The sequence below is a fragment of the Anneissia japonica genome, unplaced genomic scaffold (assembly GCF_011630105.1).
Source record: "Anneissia japonica isolate Jap-2015-1 unplaced genomic scaffold, ASM1163010v1 scaffold1299_len84399_cov266, whole genome shotgun sequence".
Lineage (NCBI taxonomy): Eukaryota > Metazoa > Echinodermata > Crinoidea > Comatulida > Comatulidae > Anneissia > Anneissia japonica.
The window spans coordinates 15,089-30,999 of NW_022701429.1; the positions used below are offsets into that span (position 1 = coordinate 15,089).

Below are 15,911 nucleotides of genomic sequence, written 5' to 3' on the forward strand. Positions count from 1 at the left end.
GAGGAAGGGGGGGGGGGGGTTTAAGTCCATACAACATACCCAACTCAGCCACAATATGGTTTGAGGGTGAGGTGAGCAAATTATTTTTAAAAAATGGCACCTCTAGATGCCCAGATATAGCAGCTGGCAACCTGCTGCAGAGCCACTACTCCGCCTGGGCACCCATCTTAGCCCCACCATGGTTGGGACGAAGGAATTTAGAAAAACATGGTACATTCAGATGGGCAAAATAGCAGCTGGTAACCTGCTGAGCCGCTACAACTATCGCCTGCCACTTCTAATGGATACAATTTAAACTTAGTGGTAGCTAGATTCTATAATTGAATAGTTTTAGGGATTGCAAGCAATCTGGGCCGACTTGTTTTTTGTTTTTTTTTTCTTTTTTCCAATCTCAACTATCGTAAGCCAGGCACTCCCTGGTTTGTACTACAACGCCAACAAATCCAACTCCATTCCATGTGAGCCTTAAACACAGTCTGGTGAATGTCAGTGCCAGGCTGAAGAGATTATCGTAAAGCTGGTTTTCCACTAGGCGAATTTATTCGCGCAAATCGAAAGCGTCGGTTAATGCGCATGTGCATTCACATTCCTATCTGAGTTTTTGCGAAGCGAAAAAATGCGCAACCAATCAGAGCACAGGAAGCAAACCGACGCTTTGATTCGCGCGAATAAATTCGCCTGTGCAAAACCAGCTTTAAAAACGATCTGTTGCACGCGTTGTGGTGTTGCATTCTCCATAGAATCGTGTTGGCCAACAATCGTCGGGCCCCAGTGAGTATCGGGCTTCATCACCAATATGCAGCTCTGTATTTTAATTAGGTTCTGAAAACTTATCACAAAAATATTAACAAGAAATATTTCCTATAAAAAAAAAAACGCCGCAACTTCTGTAGCTTATTCAATTTGTGTATACAGCTATTTCCAAATTTATCCTATGTGTAAAATATGGAATTATCAAAGGGTGGGTCATCTAAGGGCCTGTTTCTACTGGAAAGAATAACTCGATTAAAAATCACTTGTTTTCCCTTATTCGTTTTGCCATCCATGGGGTCTGTTACTGTTTGTATTTGTTTGCACTCCTGCAGACTACAAGTTCAACAACCAGAATTAAAACCACTGAGCCAAACCGCATTTCTACCATTATTGTTATTACTGTAATATTAATAATAATATTTATTTTATTTTATTTATTTGTATTCATTCCCCTCCACCACTAGCTTGGCTAGGCCTTTCTACTACTGCCGCCAGTGTGTGGTTATTTTTTATGGGTCGATAAAACATGGGAACCGTACGATATCTTGATAATAGTTAGCTAACCCTTACCCTCTTCAGCGCAAAGCACCATATTTTTTTACATTAAATGTGGAATACCTGGCTCTACTACTTGGCTTGTAGTAGGGGCTAGGTTGTCCTCAGTTTCTGTGGTTACTTTTTATGGGATTGTCAATGCATAGGTCTACCTACATAGGTACGATGACAGAGCCTAATATACTTCTTTTGCGATAATTTAATTACAATTCCAGCTGATGAACTGGCTATAAAGATAGCCAAAATTCACGGACATTCTTTGGTAACTGTGCATGCGCATTGCTAAGTTCGGAATTCCCATTTCTTCGTGGTAAAAGCTACTGCTACCTACAGTTTCTTAATGACTATTTCCTCTTAATCGTTACAGCCTAAAGGTGCAGCGCGAAAAAGCACCAAGATGTTAAAAAAGGCAACACATTCATTCCATCTGTGAAATATTTATTACCCACTTCTCATTCTGCTCTGGCACATATATCTGCAGATCAACAACACTGTTGATTCCTAGGGTAAAAGAACTGAATAAACAGTGATTATGGCAACGTCAAGACATTAAACAATTTAGCATTTATATGTTGATTGTACACCATCTGGCATTAATAACTATAACAGAAAAGGCTGGTTTCTTTGAATAAATTTGTATATGTATTTCAGTAATATATTAACTAATTCATTTTATGAATAATAATTTGTGTTGGAAATTCTGCTCTATATTAACGAAGTCTTGTTATAAGGTTTAACAAATAAACTGTATCTACAACCTAGGACCATGGTGTTGAAGTCTAACCACAAAAATACAGTCCCCATTTTTATACTAAAAATTAAAGAAAAATTGAAACTTGCGTCAAAAATGAGATCTTGACCTCTACAAAACCAAACGCCCTGGATTTTGGTGTTCTTGTTCTCTCCAAGAATTAATATACTGGCGAATGCATGCTTCCTCATGCTATCCAATCTTTGTAATGCACCTTCAACATGAGATAATAAATAAATTACTATCTACAGTAAATATAGTATATAATTATCATCATTATTATTATTGATTGCAAATCAGAATTAAAAAACAGACTGCAATGGAATGTCATTACTGTGAATCTGTCGGTCCTACGAGATGTTTCATAAATCATAATTCATAATTTTATTTCACTCAAAATGAAATGAGTCTGGTAGGCAAAAAAGGGAACATGTTCCTGTACAAGATGCCTACCAGAGAAACAATGATAAAGGCAAAGACATAATAATAATAAAAATAATAATACTGTAATAAAAATAATAATAATAAAAATAATAATAGTAATAATAATAATAATATAAATAATAATACTAATTTCAAAACAAAATTTAACGACAAGAAAGATCGACGTTTCGGGTCCATCATGGAACCATTCTCAAGATCAAGTAAATTGAAAAAACTAAAAACAAAAATACCAAGCAGTGACAGGAAGTAATTAACAAACATATCAATAGGGCCTACTGGGTGGAGCCCTATTGATATGTTAATTACTGTAATTACTTACTTCCTGTCACTGCTTGGTATTTTTGTTTTTAGTTTTTTCAATTTACTTGATCTTGAGAATGGTTCCATGATGGACCCAAAACGTCGATCTTTCTTGTCATTAAATTATGTTTTGAAATTATATAGTAAGCGCCTCTTAATTAATAATAATAATAATAGTAATAATAATATTAATAATAATAATAATAATACAGATAAAAATAAATAAATAATAAAAGAAGTAATAATAAAGATAATAACAATAATAATGAATGAAGATCAAAATATTGCATTGAAGTGAATTCAGTTAGTTATTAAAACATGATTTGTAGGGCTGGACTGTCATGAAGGTGTTGTATTTAATAATGATGTTCTAAAAGATTGGAGTGTAGGAGACAGACGTATTGAAATAGGGAGACTGTTCAAGGAGTGAAAAAAGAAGTGCATTGCAATTTGTAAATGGGGATGCTGATATGATAATGTCCATCTGAAATGCCTGCATCAGCTGTTCGTTCATCAATACAAATCAGGATTACGTCCCGAAACAAAGTCATCATTTGCAGGTATAGAACAAAAGTATACTAATATTTCAAAATGTTCCTGACAATGTATTCAAGTATTCAAGTATTTTTATTCATCAAAATCACAGTAAAAAAACTGAATTACATTGATGTTAACATTATAATATACAGTACAATAAAATTCGAACAATCAAACAGCCAGAAAAACACAATAAAAAGCACACATTATTTAAAAATACAGAATTACATTGAAGTTAACATTAAGAAAAACAAAAAAAATAACAATCAGCTGAAAAAAATCACAATAAAATGCGCACAAAATATGAAAATACCCATAAAACAAAAATAATAAAAACAACCCAAGGGCATAAAAAGGAGGAATATTGCACAAGACAAAAGAGAGGGAGATCTTAACCAGACACTGATGGGGACCGTGGTTCCTACTGACGTTATCATTAATACATTCCTTTAAAGTTTTCATGCTGGGGCTCTAACTACAATGTCGTACTGCACCTCCAAGCAGTGGTGAAGCCAGCGTGAATTCCTCAGGCATCCAACGCCATGACGAGGTCATCGGCATTAAAAATATTTTAAAAATTGATCACAATTGCGGCTATTTGCTACCCCCATGAGGTTATACATCCTCGAGCAGTGGTGGAGCCAGTCTAATTTGGGCCATACCATGCAAAGTCAAATAAAAATATTAACACTCCCAGAAGCTCTAGTTAGCTCCTTGGTTAAGACAAAAAAAGACACTTTCTGGCAGTTTTGGCCGTAGAATTTGTGTACTACAGGAACAGGTAATGAAAGCAATATATATACAATTCGACAAAACCAAGCACCAGACAAAATAATACCATCAATCACATCACATCAGTGTTTAGTGTTTTTATTCATCACCTTATTATGTGATAATAAAGCGTTTAAATAAAATAAAATGTGTCTAATGTATCAGCCCCACTTGGTTTAGCTTGTCTTCGACGACTGTTCATTCATAAAACAATAAAGAGGAAAATCTCGGTTTGATGTCGGGGTGGTTGCCGACCACCCCTCCAAAATGCTGGTGAGAACCCTGAATAGTGGATATATTTAGATTGGCCGGCTAATGGTCAGAATACAATGTGTTTAGCACATCCCTCTTCTCTGCCTCAGAGTCCTTTTAAAAATTCTCAGCCAACTACTCACCGGAGACTAAGTTTGAGGCCATGAACACCATCTTCAGATCTTCAGGGTATAAGTACTCGCAGAACCAAATAGAATAGCCTTCAAAATCTGCATTTTCCCAAAACCATGGCAATGCAACATCTACTGGGTTATTAGAATACATTCGTTTCCATTCATCCAGCACAAATTTGCTACAAGTAAATACATTTTTTAAAAATTTATAATACGTAGTCATATATTCAAATAGTTTCATCTCGTTTATTTATTACAGCTGATTTAATCGATGATACACAATGGATATATAATAGATGTAACTTTTTTAACACTCAATTTAATGCATTATTATGATGAATGAAATTTACAATTTAGTATTAGAAATTCTATTTGACAACTTTCAGAAAACTCACCGTCAAATTGAGACATTTTTTCACAGAGCTTCACATTCCCAAGAACATCAATGACTTGTGGTTGGTTGACAATTGTCATGAACCACCGGTTGACGTTACCATAAGGCTGACGGAAGCTTGGATCAAATACCTACGGCAGAAATTTATACGAAACATTGAAATTAACTTTTGGTTAAAATTAACCAAATATTTACCCACCATAGAACTTTGAATCACAGAGTGATTCTAAGTATTACATTATACCTTTGGAAGTACAGTACAGGAATTAGGCCAAAAAAAAAAAATATTCTTGTGTTGGCCACGTTTTGGGAAGATCAAAAAAATTGGTAGGTTGGTAGGAAAATTTTTTTTTTTTAGTTTACCAAAAATGTTTTTATGCCTAAATAGAAAATACACAAAATTACAACAAAGACCATTTGAAAATGTATATTTAAAATTAAAACACAATATTTTTTTTTATTTAGCCTTATTTATTAGAATGTGGGTACAGTAAAGAATGTCCATCTTTTAAAATGACATGTTGGGTCAATAGCCCTTTGATACACAACTGCAATGGACAATTTGACAATGAATGTTTCACTTTGTAAATGGGGATGCTGATGATGTCCATCTGAAATGCCTGCATCAGCTGTTCGTTCATCAATATAAATCAGGATTACGTCCCGAAACAAAGTCATCATTTGCAGGCAAAGAACAAATTCATACAAATATTTCAAAATGTTCTTGACAGTGTTAACAGTCAAGTATGCTTATGCTGGATACAATGGCAGAATGTGGCTCATTTGGAAGTTGTAGATTTAAACATTGAATTGTCTTAGATTTGAGTGTAAATTATCAATTCAACTTAACAATAAACAAAACCATTTGGCTTGATACAGTAGGCTAGCCAATGTTTATAAAACTTGTAAAATTCTAACCTATAGTTTGTGTGGTGAATTTCAGAACAAATATCAAGTGACTTAACTTTAGAGTAATTAAGATCAATACAAGAACAAATCACAACATTACCAATAAAAAACCTATTCACACTATAGTAAATAATTCAACAATGAGGACCTTAATGGTTGAAATAAAATTAAAGGTCTTGCTATTAAATTGGTATTATTAATTTCATTTTTACCTGTTGATAAAGCATCAAGAGATTGCAGGCGACAGATATATCAGCAAGGGTGACTCTTTCTCCTACTAGCACAGTTCGTGTCTTCAAATGCTCATTCAGGTAACACATAACATTTTTCAGTTCCCCCTTGGCACGCTCTGTGTTCTTGAATACAAGAAGACCTGGTGTGAACTCTCACCAAACAATTTAGGACAGAATCCAATGTTAACATACTTGTCCAATAATTTACATTTATTTAAAAATATATAAACACTCCAATAAACTGAAATACTGTACAACATCAAAAAGAACTTAATTTACCAAATCCTAAATCTATTGATTTAATGGAATGATGAGATGCTGGAGATTAAAAAGCAAATCTCGAAAAGAATCCCAAGGGCTTCTAACCAAAATAGTATGGGCTTCTTTTCGAGATGGGGACATTAAGACTGACGTTTTCTTTAATGATTATGACAGCGCATCTTTATCACTATTATTTTATTGTACTAGCATGATTACAAATAATACAATTTTAATATTTCGAATTCCATATTTGGAATATGTCAATTAGTAGCAATTTCAAATATTTACAGCATTACTATTGAAAAGAAGCCCTCTCTTTAGTTTGCAAACTAACCTGAAAAGAAGTAAATCCAGGTGTCCTAAAAATAAAAGAAGCAAAGGGCTTCTATTCAAGGTTTTTAATATTTTGAACATTAACATCAAAGATCTTTATTTAAATGAATAATTCTCCTTGAAATGGAAATCACAGCTTTTTTGTAATGACAAAACTTCTGCTGGGTCACAAGAGACAAACGTTCCACAGTTTGCGCACTTGCCAACTAACCTGTTTGTTAAACTGCATGATGCCAAGTGTTGGGTATACCCAGGTGCATGCTGATGGCATAATCTCGTTGTCAGCGAAGTTCACAAACATCTGCACAGCAGCCTGTTCCTGCACACTGCATCCCCTTAAGGTCTCGTTGGCAACTGCCAAGAATAAACGGAAATAAATTTGCACTATTTTTCTAAACATTTAGACTACTTGACCAGCAACCAATTTACTTTAATTTATTTATACATAAAACCATTTTGAAAAAAACTACCTACAGTATTAACTAAAAAAAACTAACTATTAACTGAATACAAAGCCCTCATATTCAAACTACGGGTCACGACCCAAATCAGGGTTGCCAATACATTTTGTAGAGTCAAGGGCATTTATGTACAAAAAAAAAATGTCAAGCAAACAAAGTTTATTGTAACTTTCAATCAGTTCATGTGCCTCCTTGTGCTCCCAATTCTACATTATTTTTATAGGGCCTGTGAAAGTACAGTACAGACAGAAATTATCGCTTCGTATCTGCGCGTAATCTGCTCGTTTTGAACGTAGCTACGAACCACTACGAAGGTCAATGTTATTTTAATTAGCTTTGCAATGATCATAGGCTGGATCGTCGGTGTGATAAACAATGCGTAAACAATATTGAAATATAGTTTACCAGCTTTCAACACGTGAGCAATGTTGCAATTTACTAATAAACAATGTTAGAACTTTATTTTGTTATTTCCTACCTTATTAGATCGATCATGATTTAAAACTGTGTTTAGTTCGCTAGCTAGGTAACCTAGTGGGCCCTCAGTATGTTCAAATTTCATTTCATTTAGGCCTACGGCCTACATTTTCCCATATAGAGGAGGAGAGCAGAGAGTAATTATACTGGTTAACTTTCCAATTCGGAGAATTTTGATCTGATATTATTGTTCTGGTAGTAGGAATTTTCTTCTTTTAAATAATAATACTGATGACAAATCATGTACAAATTATACGATTTCTACAGATCACGCTGTTTATTGTTTAACGTAATTTGAAGCAGAACCTGCCAAGCGATCCAACACTAATGGAACTATAGAAATTACTACCTTGCCGAATTAAGGCTAGTGATGCTAGACCGCAAATTTCTTCGTTTTTTACTCACTATAGCTCACAGCTTTTCAACATTTGCCACTTGGTTGACCTTTAACACACTTAACTGTGTTCTGATTGGCACGCACTCTGACGTCCGATGCTGGATTTTCGGGGTTGACAAGATGAACTGACATTGCAAGTTTTATTTTCCATTGGGTTTTCCATGTGACATTCGGTAATTTTACAACCAACAGACGTTAACTCTCCTTTATATTTATTATTTATCTTACTAAATTAAGACTAAAAAATATTATTTGATGAATAATCTTTTCACATGTGTGTATTGTCATTCAGGACATCATTTCTTGACATTTAAAAGAGGTAAAGTAATTGTAAATAAAAAATAGGCTAGGCCTAGGCTAGGCTAATTAATTTAAAAAAATAATACAGCAGTACAAACAAGTTCCTGTCGTTGACAGCGAGTGGAAGAGGAGACTCCCATGAAGTCAAGTGTACGTTTTTCTTATTGAAAAACAGCTCCATACTTTAAATGAACGGTCTAAACTCATGCTTGGCATTCACAAATATCAAGCAATACATTGTTTATTCCAGTAAGCTACAGCAGTCTTTCTGCACATACAAATAAACAACATGCTTTTGCTTGTAGGTTCGCTTCGCGTAGCCTTGCTTAGATTGTTTATATCAGGCTATGATGTATCTACAAAGCCTGCGTGCAGGTAAAATTGCAATAGTTTGTGGCGGTACTGTAAATATTACTTCAATTGTTTATAAAATTAATTGCACATGACCGAAATACAAAGTAAAATCTATTATGCACTTGTCAATTGCAGTCCCAGCCCCTGGGCCTAGCGGGGACTTAGCCGGGGATGTAACTTAAGAAACAGTTACGTGAATGTGAAAGTCCCAGCCACCTCCCAGCAATGCGGGGCATTGTTTTAATGTACATCCCAAGCTAAGTCCTGCGTTGGAAATATTACCTAGTCCCGGTAAAATGTCCCGCTAATAAATGATTGGATAATAAGGCCTACTTTAGCCAACATACAAAGCGGAACAAAAACAATTTGAAGGTTTAGCCCATCAGTCTAGCCTATGTCTGAATCAGAGAAGCACGCGAGAGCAAGGTCAAGGAGATGAGCTTGCTTGATGGAAGCACTACGCATGCGTACCACTAGGCAGATTTCCATGGAAGTTTGGAAAAGTGCATATTGATTAATCGTAGAAAAAATTGACTGATCGACTGACTTAATGATAGAATTTATTTAGTATCAGGGGGAGGGGTCACCAGAACTACAACTGACAATGTGCATTACCAAAAATTGAAAATAATCATTCAGAAGTCAGAAACACTTGTGTGCATTCCCCACAATCCTCCATCTTGCATGATTACCACAATCCACAAAATTACTGAAATAACTTTCTTATCGGGAGACTGGTGAACTCCTGTAAAAACAAATTGACCAACTTCGGTTTACAGGGCAGTTTCGTCTCATCTGTCTGTAAATCTATTTAATCTATTTACATTGTTCAATGTTTTCCTTCAATAGTTATTCATTTTCTTGATGTACAGTGTACAGAAAAAAATAACTGAATATGAGAGCTTACCATAGAAAGCTATTGCATTGCTTTCAGTGAGTAAAGTTCCATCATTTCCTTCAAAAGCTGGGACCTAAAATAACAAAGGATCATCTAATTAAGTAACTAGAAATACCACAAGTGCATGTGTATAATATACATCCATTTCAGAAAGAAATGTGCTGTTTTCAATAATCATTGAATAAAGATTTAATCATGGACTTGCACAAGGTTCATTCCATGCATTCCAACTACATTTCAGAAAATCTTGGCTGGGTACCATCTCCGATTTTCTTGAAACTCGCATCACACATGCATCAAACTGACTTGCCAATTCCAAGTCGTTTAGAAGTTATAGCCATTTTAAATTTAGGGTCATAATCTGTTTTAGCTTTCAATGATGACATATTTGTAAAGTTCCATTTTCAATTAGCTATATCTTGAAATGGAATAAGGATAATGTTCCAAAAACCGAAAGGTCCACTGATTAATCTCAGATAAGATAGTATAATACATACTCCAATTATCGAAATGCACGCCATCGTGTCGGGATTAATATTTCGACATTAATTATGTCATCATCAGGAATTAATACTTTATATATATAAAGTATACATAAAACTGAGAGCATTCCAGCGGATGCGATCTACAACCTGAATTTGCCTAGTAACAAACAATTTGACGAGAAAATGGTAATCTCCTATGAGAAATAGTCTGTATTTCTCGTTTTTTTTTTTATTCTTTTCTGTTGAACTAAAATTTATGTCAATGTTATTTTTCCATTGTTTTAATAGAGTAATGCATATGCATTTTTTCTAAAATGGGGCTTTAAGCGGGCTTTTGGTTCCGCTGATCAACTACCTGCCCAGTACAGTACTTCAAACATTTCTGTAGTGCACAACAATCAACCTGCTCTAAATCCATGCTGGTGGACCAAAAAAAAATATTTTGAATATAGAACAACAATCAATTGTCTGGACCCACGAATTTGGCATACCTGTACAACCAAACTTGACCTGGGATTTACAATAACGCGCGTTACAATGAATAATTTGCTCGAAAATCATTCGCTCAACCAAAAATCTCAAACGTCTAACATTGAACAACAAAAATGGAATCCTATTCACGCAAAATGCTTAGGCCTAGAAAGATATACACATTATAAATAAACAACAGTTTGTTCCGTTTACCTTTCCGAGAGGAAATTTCTTTAGAAATTCTGCAGATTTGTTTGTCTCCCCAAGTTTGAAAGCTGGTGGATCTTGCACAACCTTTACGTCAGCACCACTGTATTTTGCAGCAATCTGCACCTTGTAAGCCCTGAAGTTATCTGGATATGTGTACAATGTCTGATAAAAATCAATCAAAAATAAACTTTTCAAGACAAAATATATATATTATATATTAATACTGTCTAAACAAAAATCCATAAACAATATTGATTAAAAAGAAAAACCCCGATAGTTAAACTGAATACAAAGACACTCACACCAGCAGCCATGGTTAACGTTAAAAAGGTCGAATACACCGGTTGAAAAAGTAAATCGCGTCGTGGGGTTAAAGGGTAAAGGTCACGTTGTTTTGTTTTTTTTTCGCGGGGTTTCCAAAATACCAAAAGATGTTTAGCAGAAAAAGCTATATTTTGCGGGTAAGTGAGAATTCATACATGATTGTAAATAGCATTATTAAAAGTTTATTTTTTGTGAAGTAAAACGATATTAAATAGAGTAGCCTGGAGGCCTAGCTAGTATAGCTTCTACTTGTACAAAAGTTAGGCCTAGGCCTAGTACTTTAGTCTAGTAGTAGTAGGCCTACCTGGGGCCTAGCCTAGGCAAGGTAGGCCTACTAGAGGAGGAGGCCTAGTAGGCTAGCCTAACCGGCCCAGCTAGAGGCCTAGGCTACTGTTGCTATAGAGTAGGTCCTAGATATGCCTCCTAGGAATCTGGTACTACTAGTACCTACTACTACTACTGTTGTTTCTGATTTTATGAAAGTTTTGATTTTTTTTTTTTCATTCCTTGCCTCGCCTTTCTTCTTTTGATTGATTATGATGTATTATTATTATGTATTGGTGATTTTTTTTCTGGTTGGTTATTTGATTTTTGTATGGAAAGAGCAATAAATAAAAACAAACAAACAAATATATCAAAGATTCTACAACATTCAAACATTAAAAACAATGTTTATTCGATTGAAATCTTGCTACTAGTTAATTTTCTATGATTTTTTTAAATATTTTATTTTTCCGGAAATATGGTATAGAGGGATTATGTGCAAACAATGTGACCTTTTGACATTTATAGAACAAAAACTAAAATTATAACAAGTTGAAACTTTATTTCTAATATGTCTCTAGGCCTATTATTTTCTTCACAGATTTTGTGTAGCGGTGGCACTTACAACCCTTAACTACTAGGTGTAAAAATGGGCGGTTACGCCCCTTTTTCCCCCAGTTTTTAAATATTAAAAAATCTGTATCTCATTCACCGTTGCTCAGTTTTTGATCAAACTACTTTTTTCTGTCTTAGAAAAATCAGTTACAACATATCAACATTTTTTTTCACACTGCCTTCCTCTCTCCCCAACACCTACCCCCACTACCAGCATCTCAGTAGTGGATATATATATTTTTCCATCCTAAAATAACACTTTCCTAATGAAAAAAATTTCTTCATACTTGGTCAAAACTACAATCATGTAATTAACTAACAAGTAGATATAATAATTAAACTCTTCCAACTTTCCTTCTGCTAAAGAAGTGGATTTTAACAAACCTATAAATAAGAGATGGATAAAAAAAATTTGTAACCTTTCTTTGACCTTTAATCTCCATATTATTATTATATATTATTGTATGACATCAGTATTATCCAATGAAAAAACATATTTTTAAAGATTTTTTAAACCCAACACACTGACCCAGTAGTGCAAGCCCACCATTTGAACAAGTGACCAAAACTAGGAAGTGTGGCGTCGCGATTTGTACCTACCTTAGGTTCTGAGTGAACAGGGAATTGTTATTTCAACTCCCTGCTCTGAGAGAGGCCTCTACTGTAGGCCTATCAAGATCATTAATTAAAATTAATTAATTAATGTATTTTTTTTACTGCATTTTCGGTCATTGTTTTAATATTTTTACTGTCAATTATTTTAATGCAAATACAGAATTTCCTTCTTTGGAGCAATAAAGTTTATCTTTCGTATCTTATCTTGGCCTACTACTACTTTAGGGACATGCCAAAAGGCCAGGTGGCACCAACAGGTCTAAGACGAGTGGCAAAAGGCTGTGTGGCAACAAATTAATGTGGCAATTAAATTACTTTACAGTTTTGACTATGCTTACACCAAGGCATAAGCATAATTTAGGCACATATTTATTTGGGTAGAAATCCTGATGGTATGTTGTACAGTAGTTTCAATAAATGAATACGTTTTAAACTGGATTCAAAAGTTTCCTTGCAGTATTATTTTCATAATAAGTATTATATCAACTGCATCAGGCAGTTGTGATCCCTGATTATATCTAATTCTAATATTTTGAATGGGGCTGTATTGTCTAGTAAACATCTACTCTACAGAGTCAACATAAAAAAAAACATGAATTCAATTTCAACATTCGCTAACAACGTTACAGTTCAGTGAGGGTGAAGTCAGCTATTTCAATAAATTTGTAATTTTAAAATTTACAAATTTTTTTTTTCATCATCAAGGGCAATCCCTTTTTCTGTAAGTTCATTTTTTAAGTGTTTAAAGTCAAACATTCCTTTTTTATGTACAGTACTTCATATTTGGTATGGTTTACTGGATCCTCCAAAAATCTCCATGTAGGAAGTTAAACTGGAGATTCAATGAGGGTGAAATGTACTATTTTAATCAATTTGTAATTTTACTAGGAGAAATGGGTTTGGCAAGAGGGCTGTCTCAATTTTAACTTATTTTCATCATTTTAGGGAGTTTATTCTGATGTTGCCCAGGTCTGATCCTTGTCAGCCTCTTACCCCCTTCTTGAAACTGCATTGAGTCTTTTTGCCATTTTCACTTGATTTGTTTATGTTTTTTATTTACATGTAATGATTGAACTTCCATGAAGTAATCATTATTTTTATATTCTTCTGTCGCAGATTGGAAAGTACCATGTCCTGCTCTTACAACTCAGCATATATTACAAGAACAGTGGAGAAAGTGGGTGGTTCAATGACCTTTTAATGCAGGTAATATGCTCTACTGGTATATTTTATTGAAATGGTTTCTTTGGGAATTTGAGATTTCATGAAAAATATTTAGTCTTATGACCCAATGTTATAAAGCATGGTGCTAAGTAGGCTAAGTTTTATGCACTCTCCAGGTTACTACAATTGACAAATTTTCTAAAGGGGCTTAAAAGAGAATGCCAAATTCATAATACACTGTACAAATAATAAAATTTCACTCATGGTGCAATAATTCCATTTTTGTTTTTTGAATAAAAAGGAATTATTGATGACGTTAAAAGAACCAATTCAAAAAAGATTGTCTGTAAAACTTTCAAAAGATAAGAAGACCAAACAAGATGAAGTTGAGATAGGAACTGGTAAGTATTTTCAATCATAATGATAATATTGTTGCTTGATGTTTTTTGAGTACTGTAGTGGTCTTTTATAGCAAATATTTCAATAAGGCCACCAGGCACTTCACATGAAGTACCGTATTTTCTCTTGTAAAGACGAAGCTCAAAATAGCAAATTACCATTGAAAAACTGGGGGTCTTTTCTTAATGTTCTAATTCTGATGTATATTTCTTTGAATAACTTATGCCTTTTAATGTCCTTTTTAAAAAAATGTAACAATTCAGCCTTTGGCTGCATATGTATTTTAAGTGATGAAATAATTTTATGAAATAGATATACCTAGATATACAGTACAGTTTATATATTCTCTTTGGGGGTTGTCTTATATGGGGGTTGCCTTATACACAAGAATATAGGGTACTACTGTACAGTACAATCTTTGCTGCGTACATGCTTCCTGCGAAGATTTTGTGCATGTTGTGTTTTTTGTCAGACCCTTGTTACGATCCTTTAATGTATTCATATCTCTAAATACCAGGAACAACCATGAAGTTTGGCTTTCAGTTTGTAAATAAAGAAATGAATCAACCATTTGTTATCCCAGACAATACAGGTAAGTTTGATTATGTCAATTATTATTATGATTATGTTGATAAATAGCAACATTGTCTTGATATCAGTGGGTCTTTTTCATGTAAAATGCAGAAAAGCTTAGGCATTATGTGCTGTATAAATGCAACAGTATCATTTTTATTTTTTTTATTTATTATTACAGTATACCAAAATAAAAAGGAAATATGTTGCCCAAACATAGTGATGTTTGAAAATCAGGGTCAGAGTTTAGTAGTGTCAACCATCAAAATTTGGCCTGCAGGCCAAGTGAGGGGTCTGCAAAAAAATATAGAAACCATATTAACCATATTACTTGTGCAGCTGTTAATAGGCAAAGAAGATATCTTTTGTTCATATTCAAACTAACAATATACTTAAACATAAGTAAGCAACCAAATATAGATAGTCAATATCTTTAAAATAATTTTCACCATTAGTAAAATATTTGTTTTATTTCTGTATAAACACTGATAAAACCAGCTAAAACTGGAGAGCCCAAATAGTCTGAAATAACTTCTCTCCTTTGAAGCCTGACATTCATCAAAATACATTAAATAGCAAAACCAAAATATAAAGTACATTCCTAATTATTTTTTATTTTACTTGTTGTAGATGATAAATTCAGATCTTTGTGTTTGTTCGAGGAGAAGTTGAAAGTGACAGTGTGTCCATTAACAACATCATCAGTTGAAGATAAAGCAACAACAATTCTCTTAAATTCATCTTCTCAGTTGTCAAGAGAAAAAGTTGCCATAAGTGACTATTTTAACAAATGTCAGGCATTTGAGGGATTGGCTACTGAGTCTGCACAAAAGAAGAGATGCAAGCTTAAGAGGATGTAAGTCAACTTGAGTCATTATTTTTAGTACAGTCATTATGGTGCATATCAGATTGCAAGATCATGACCTCATAACTTGCAAAATCCATAAAATTTGTACCCAACTAACGTATTCTTGTGCATTACAGTATTAAGCCAAATAAAAAAAAATTATTGTGTTGGCCACGCCCAACCGACCCAAATTTTACAAAGTTCGGGTTCGGCATTTTATTTTATTTATTTTTTTTACTGCAAGGAACAATTTTTTAAAATTTATTTATTTATTTATTTCTGGCTTTTGTGTGATAACACTTTCAGTGAGGTAGCACTGGTATCACAAGTGGATCACATGTAAAAAGAATAAAAGAGAACCAAAATCAAAAAAGAAATGGAACTTAAAACAAAGCTAATGAGTTAAAGAAAAACAATATGTACATAAATA

General features: G+C 33.9%; 2 protein-coding genes across 2 annotated transcripts; one reads left to right on the forward strand and one right to left on the reverse strand.

Moving 5' to 3' along the window:
* Positions 1-1,726: 1,726 nt before the first annotated feature.
* LOC117103543 (elongation factor 1-gamma-like) lies at positions 1,727-11,019 on the reverse strand. The gene is made up of 9 exons (XM_033244113.1): positions 10,983-11,019; positions 10,684-10,842; positions 9,524-9,587; positions 6,839-6,981; positions 6,013-6,156; positions 4,848-5,022; positions 4,507-4,746; positions 2,145-2,273; positions 1,727-1,809 (listed from the first exon to the last, which is right to left on the reverse strand). Exons 1-9 carry the CDS (start codon positions 10,992-10,994, stop codon positions 1,727-1,729), a joined length of 1,149 nt encoding a protein of 382 aa, XP_033100004.1. The 5' UTR covers positions 10,995-11,019.
* A 43-nt stretch (positions 11,020-11,062) lies between these two features.
* On the forward strand, positions 11,063-15,494 carry LOC117103550. Its single transcript, XM_033244123.1, has 5 exons — positions 11,063-11,141; positions 13,615-13,704; positions 13,964-14,063; positions 14,579-14,653; positions 15,265-15,494. Exons 1-5 carry the CDS (start codon positions 11,112-11,114, stop codon positions 15,492-15,494), a joined length of 525 nt encoding a protein of 174 aa, XP_033100014.1. The 5' UTR covers positions 11,063-11,111.
* Positions 15,495-15,911: the final 417 nt, after the last annotated feature.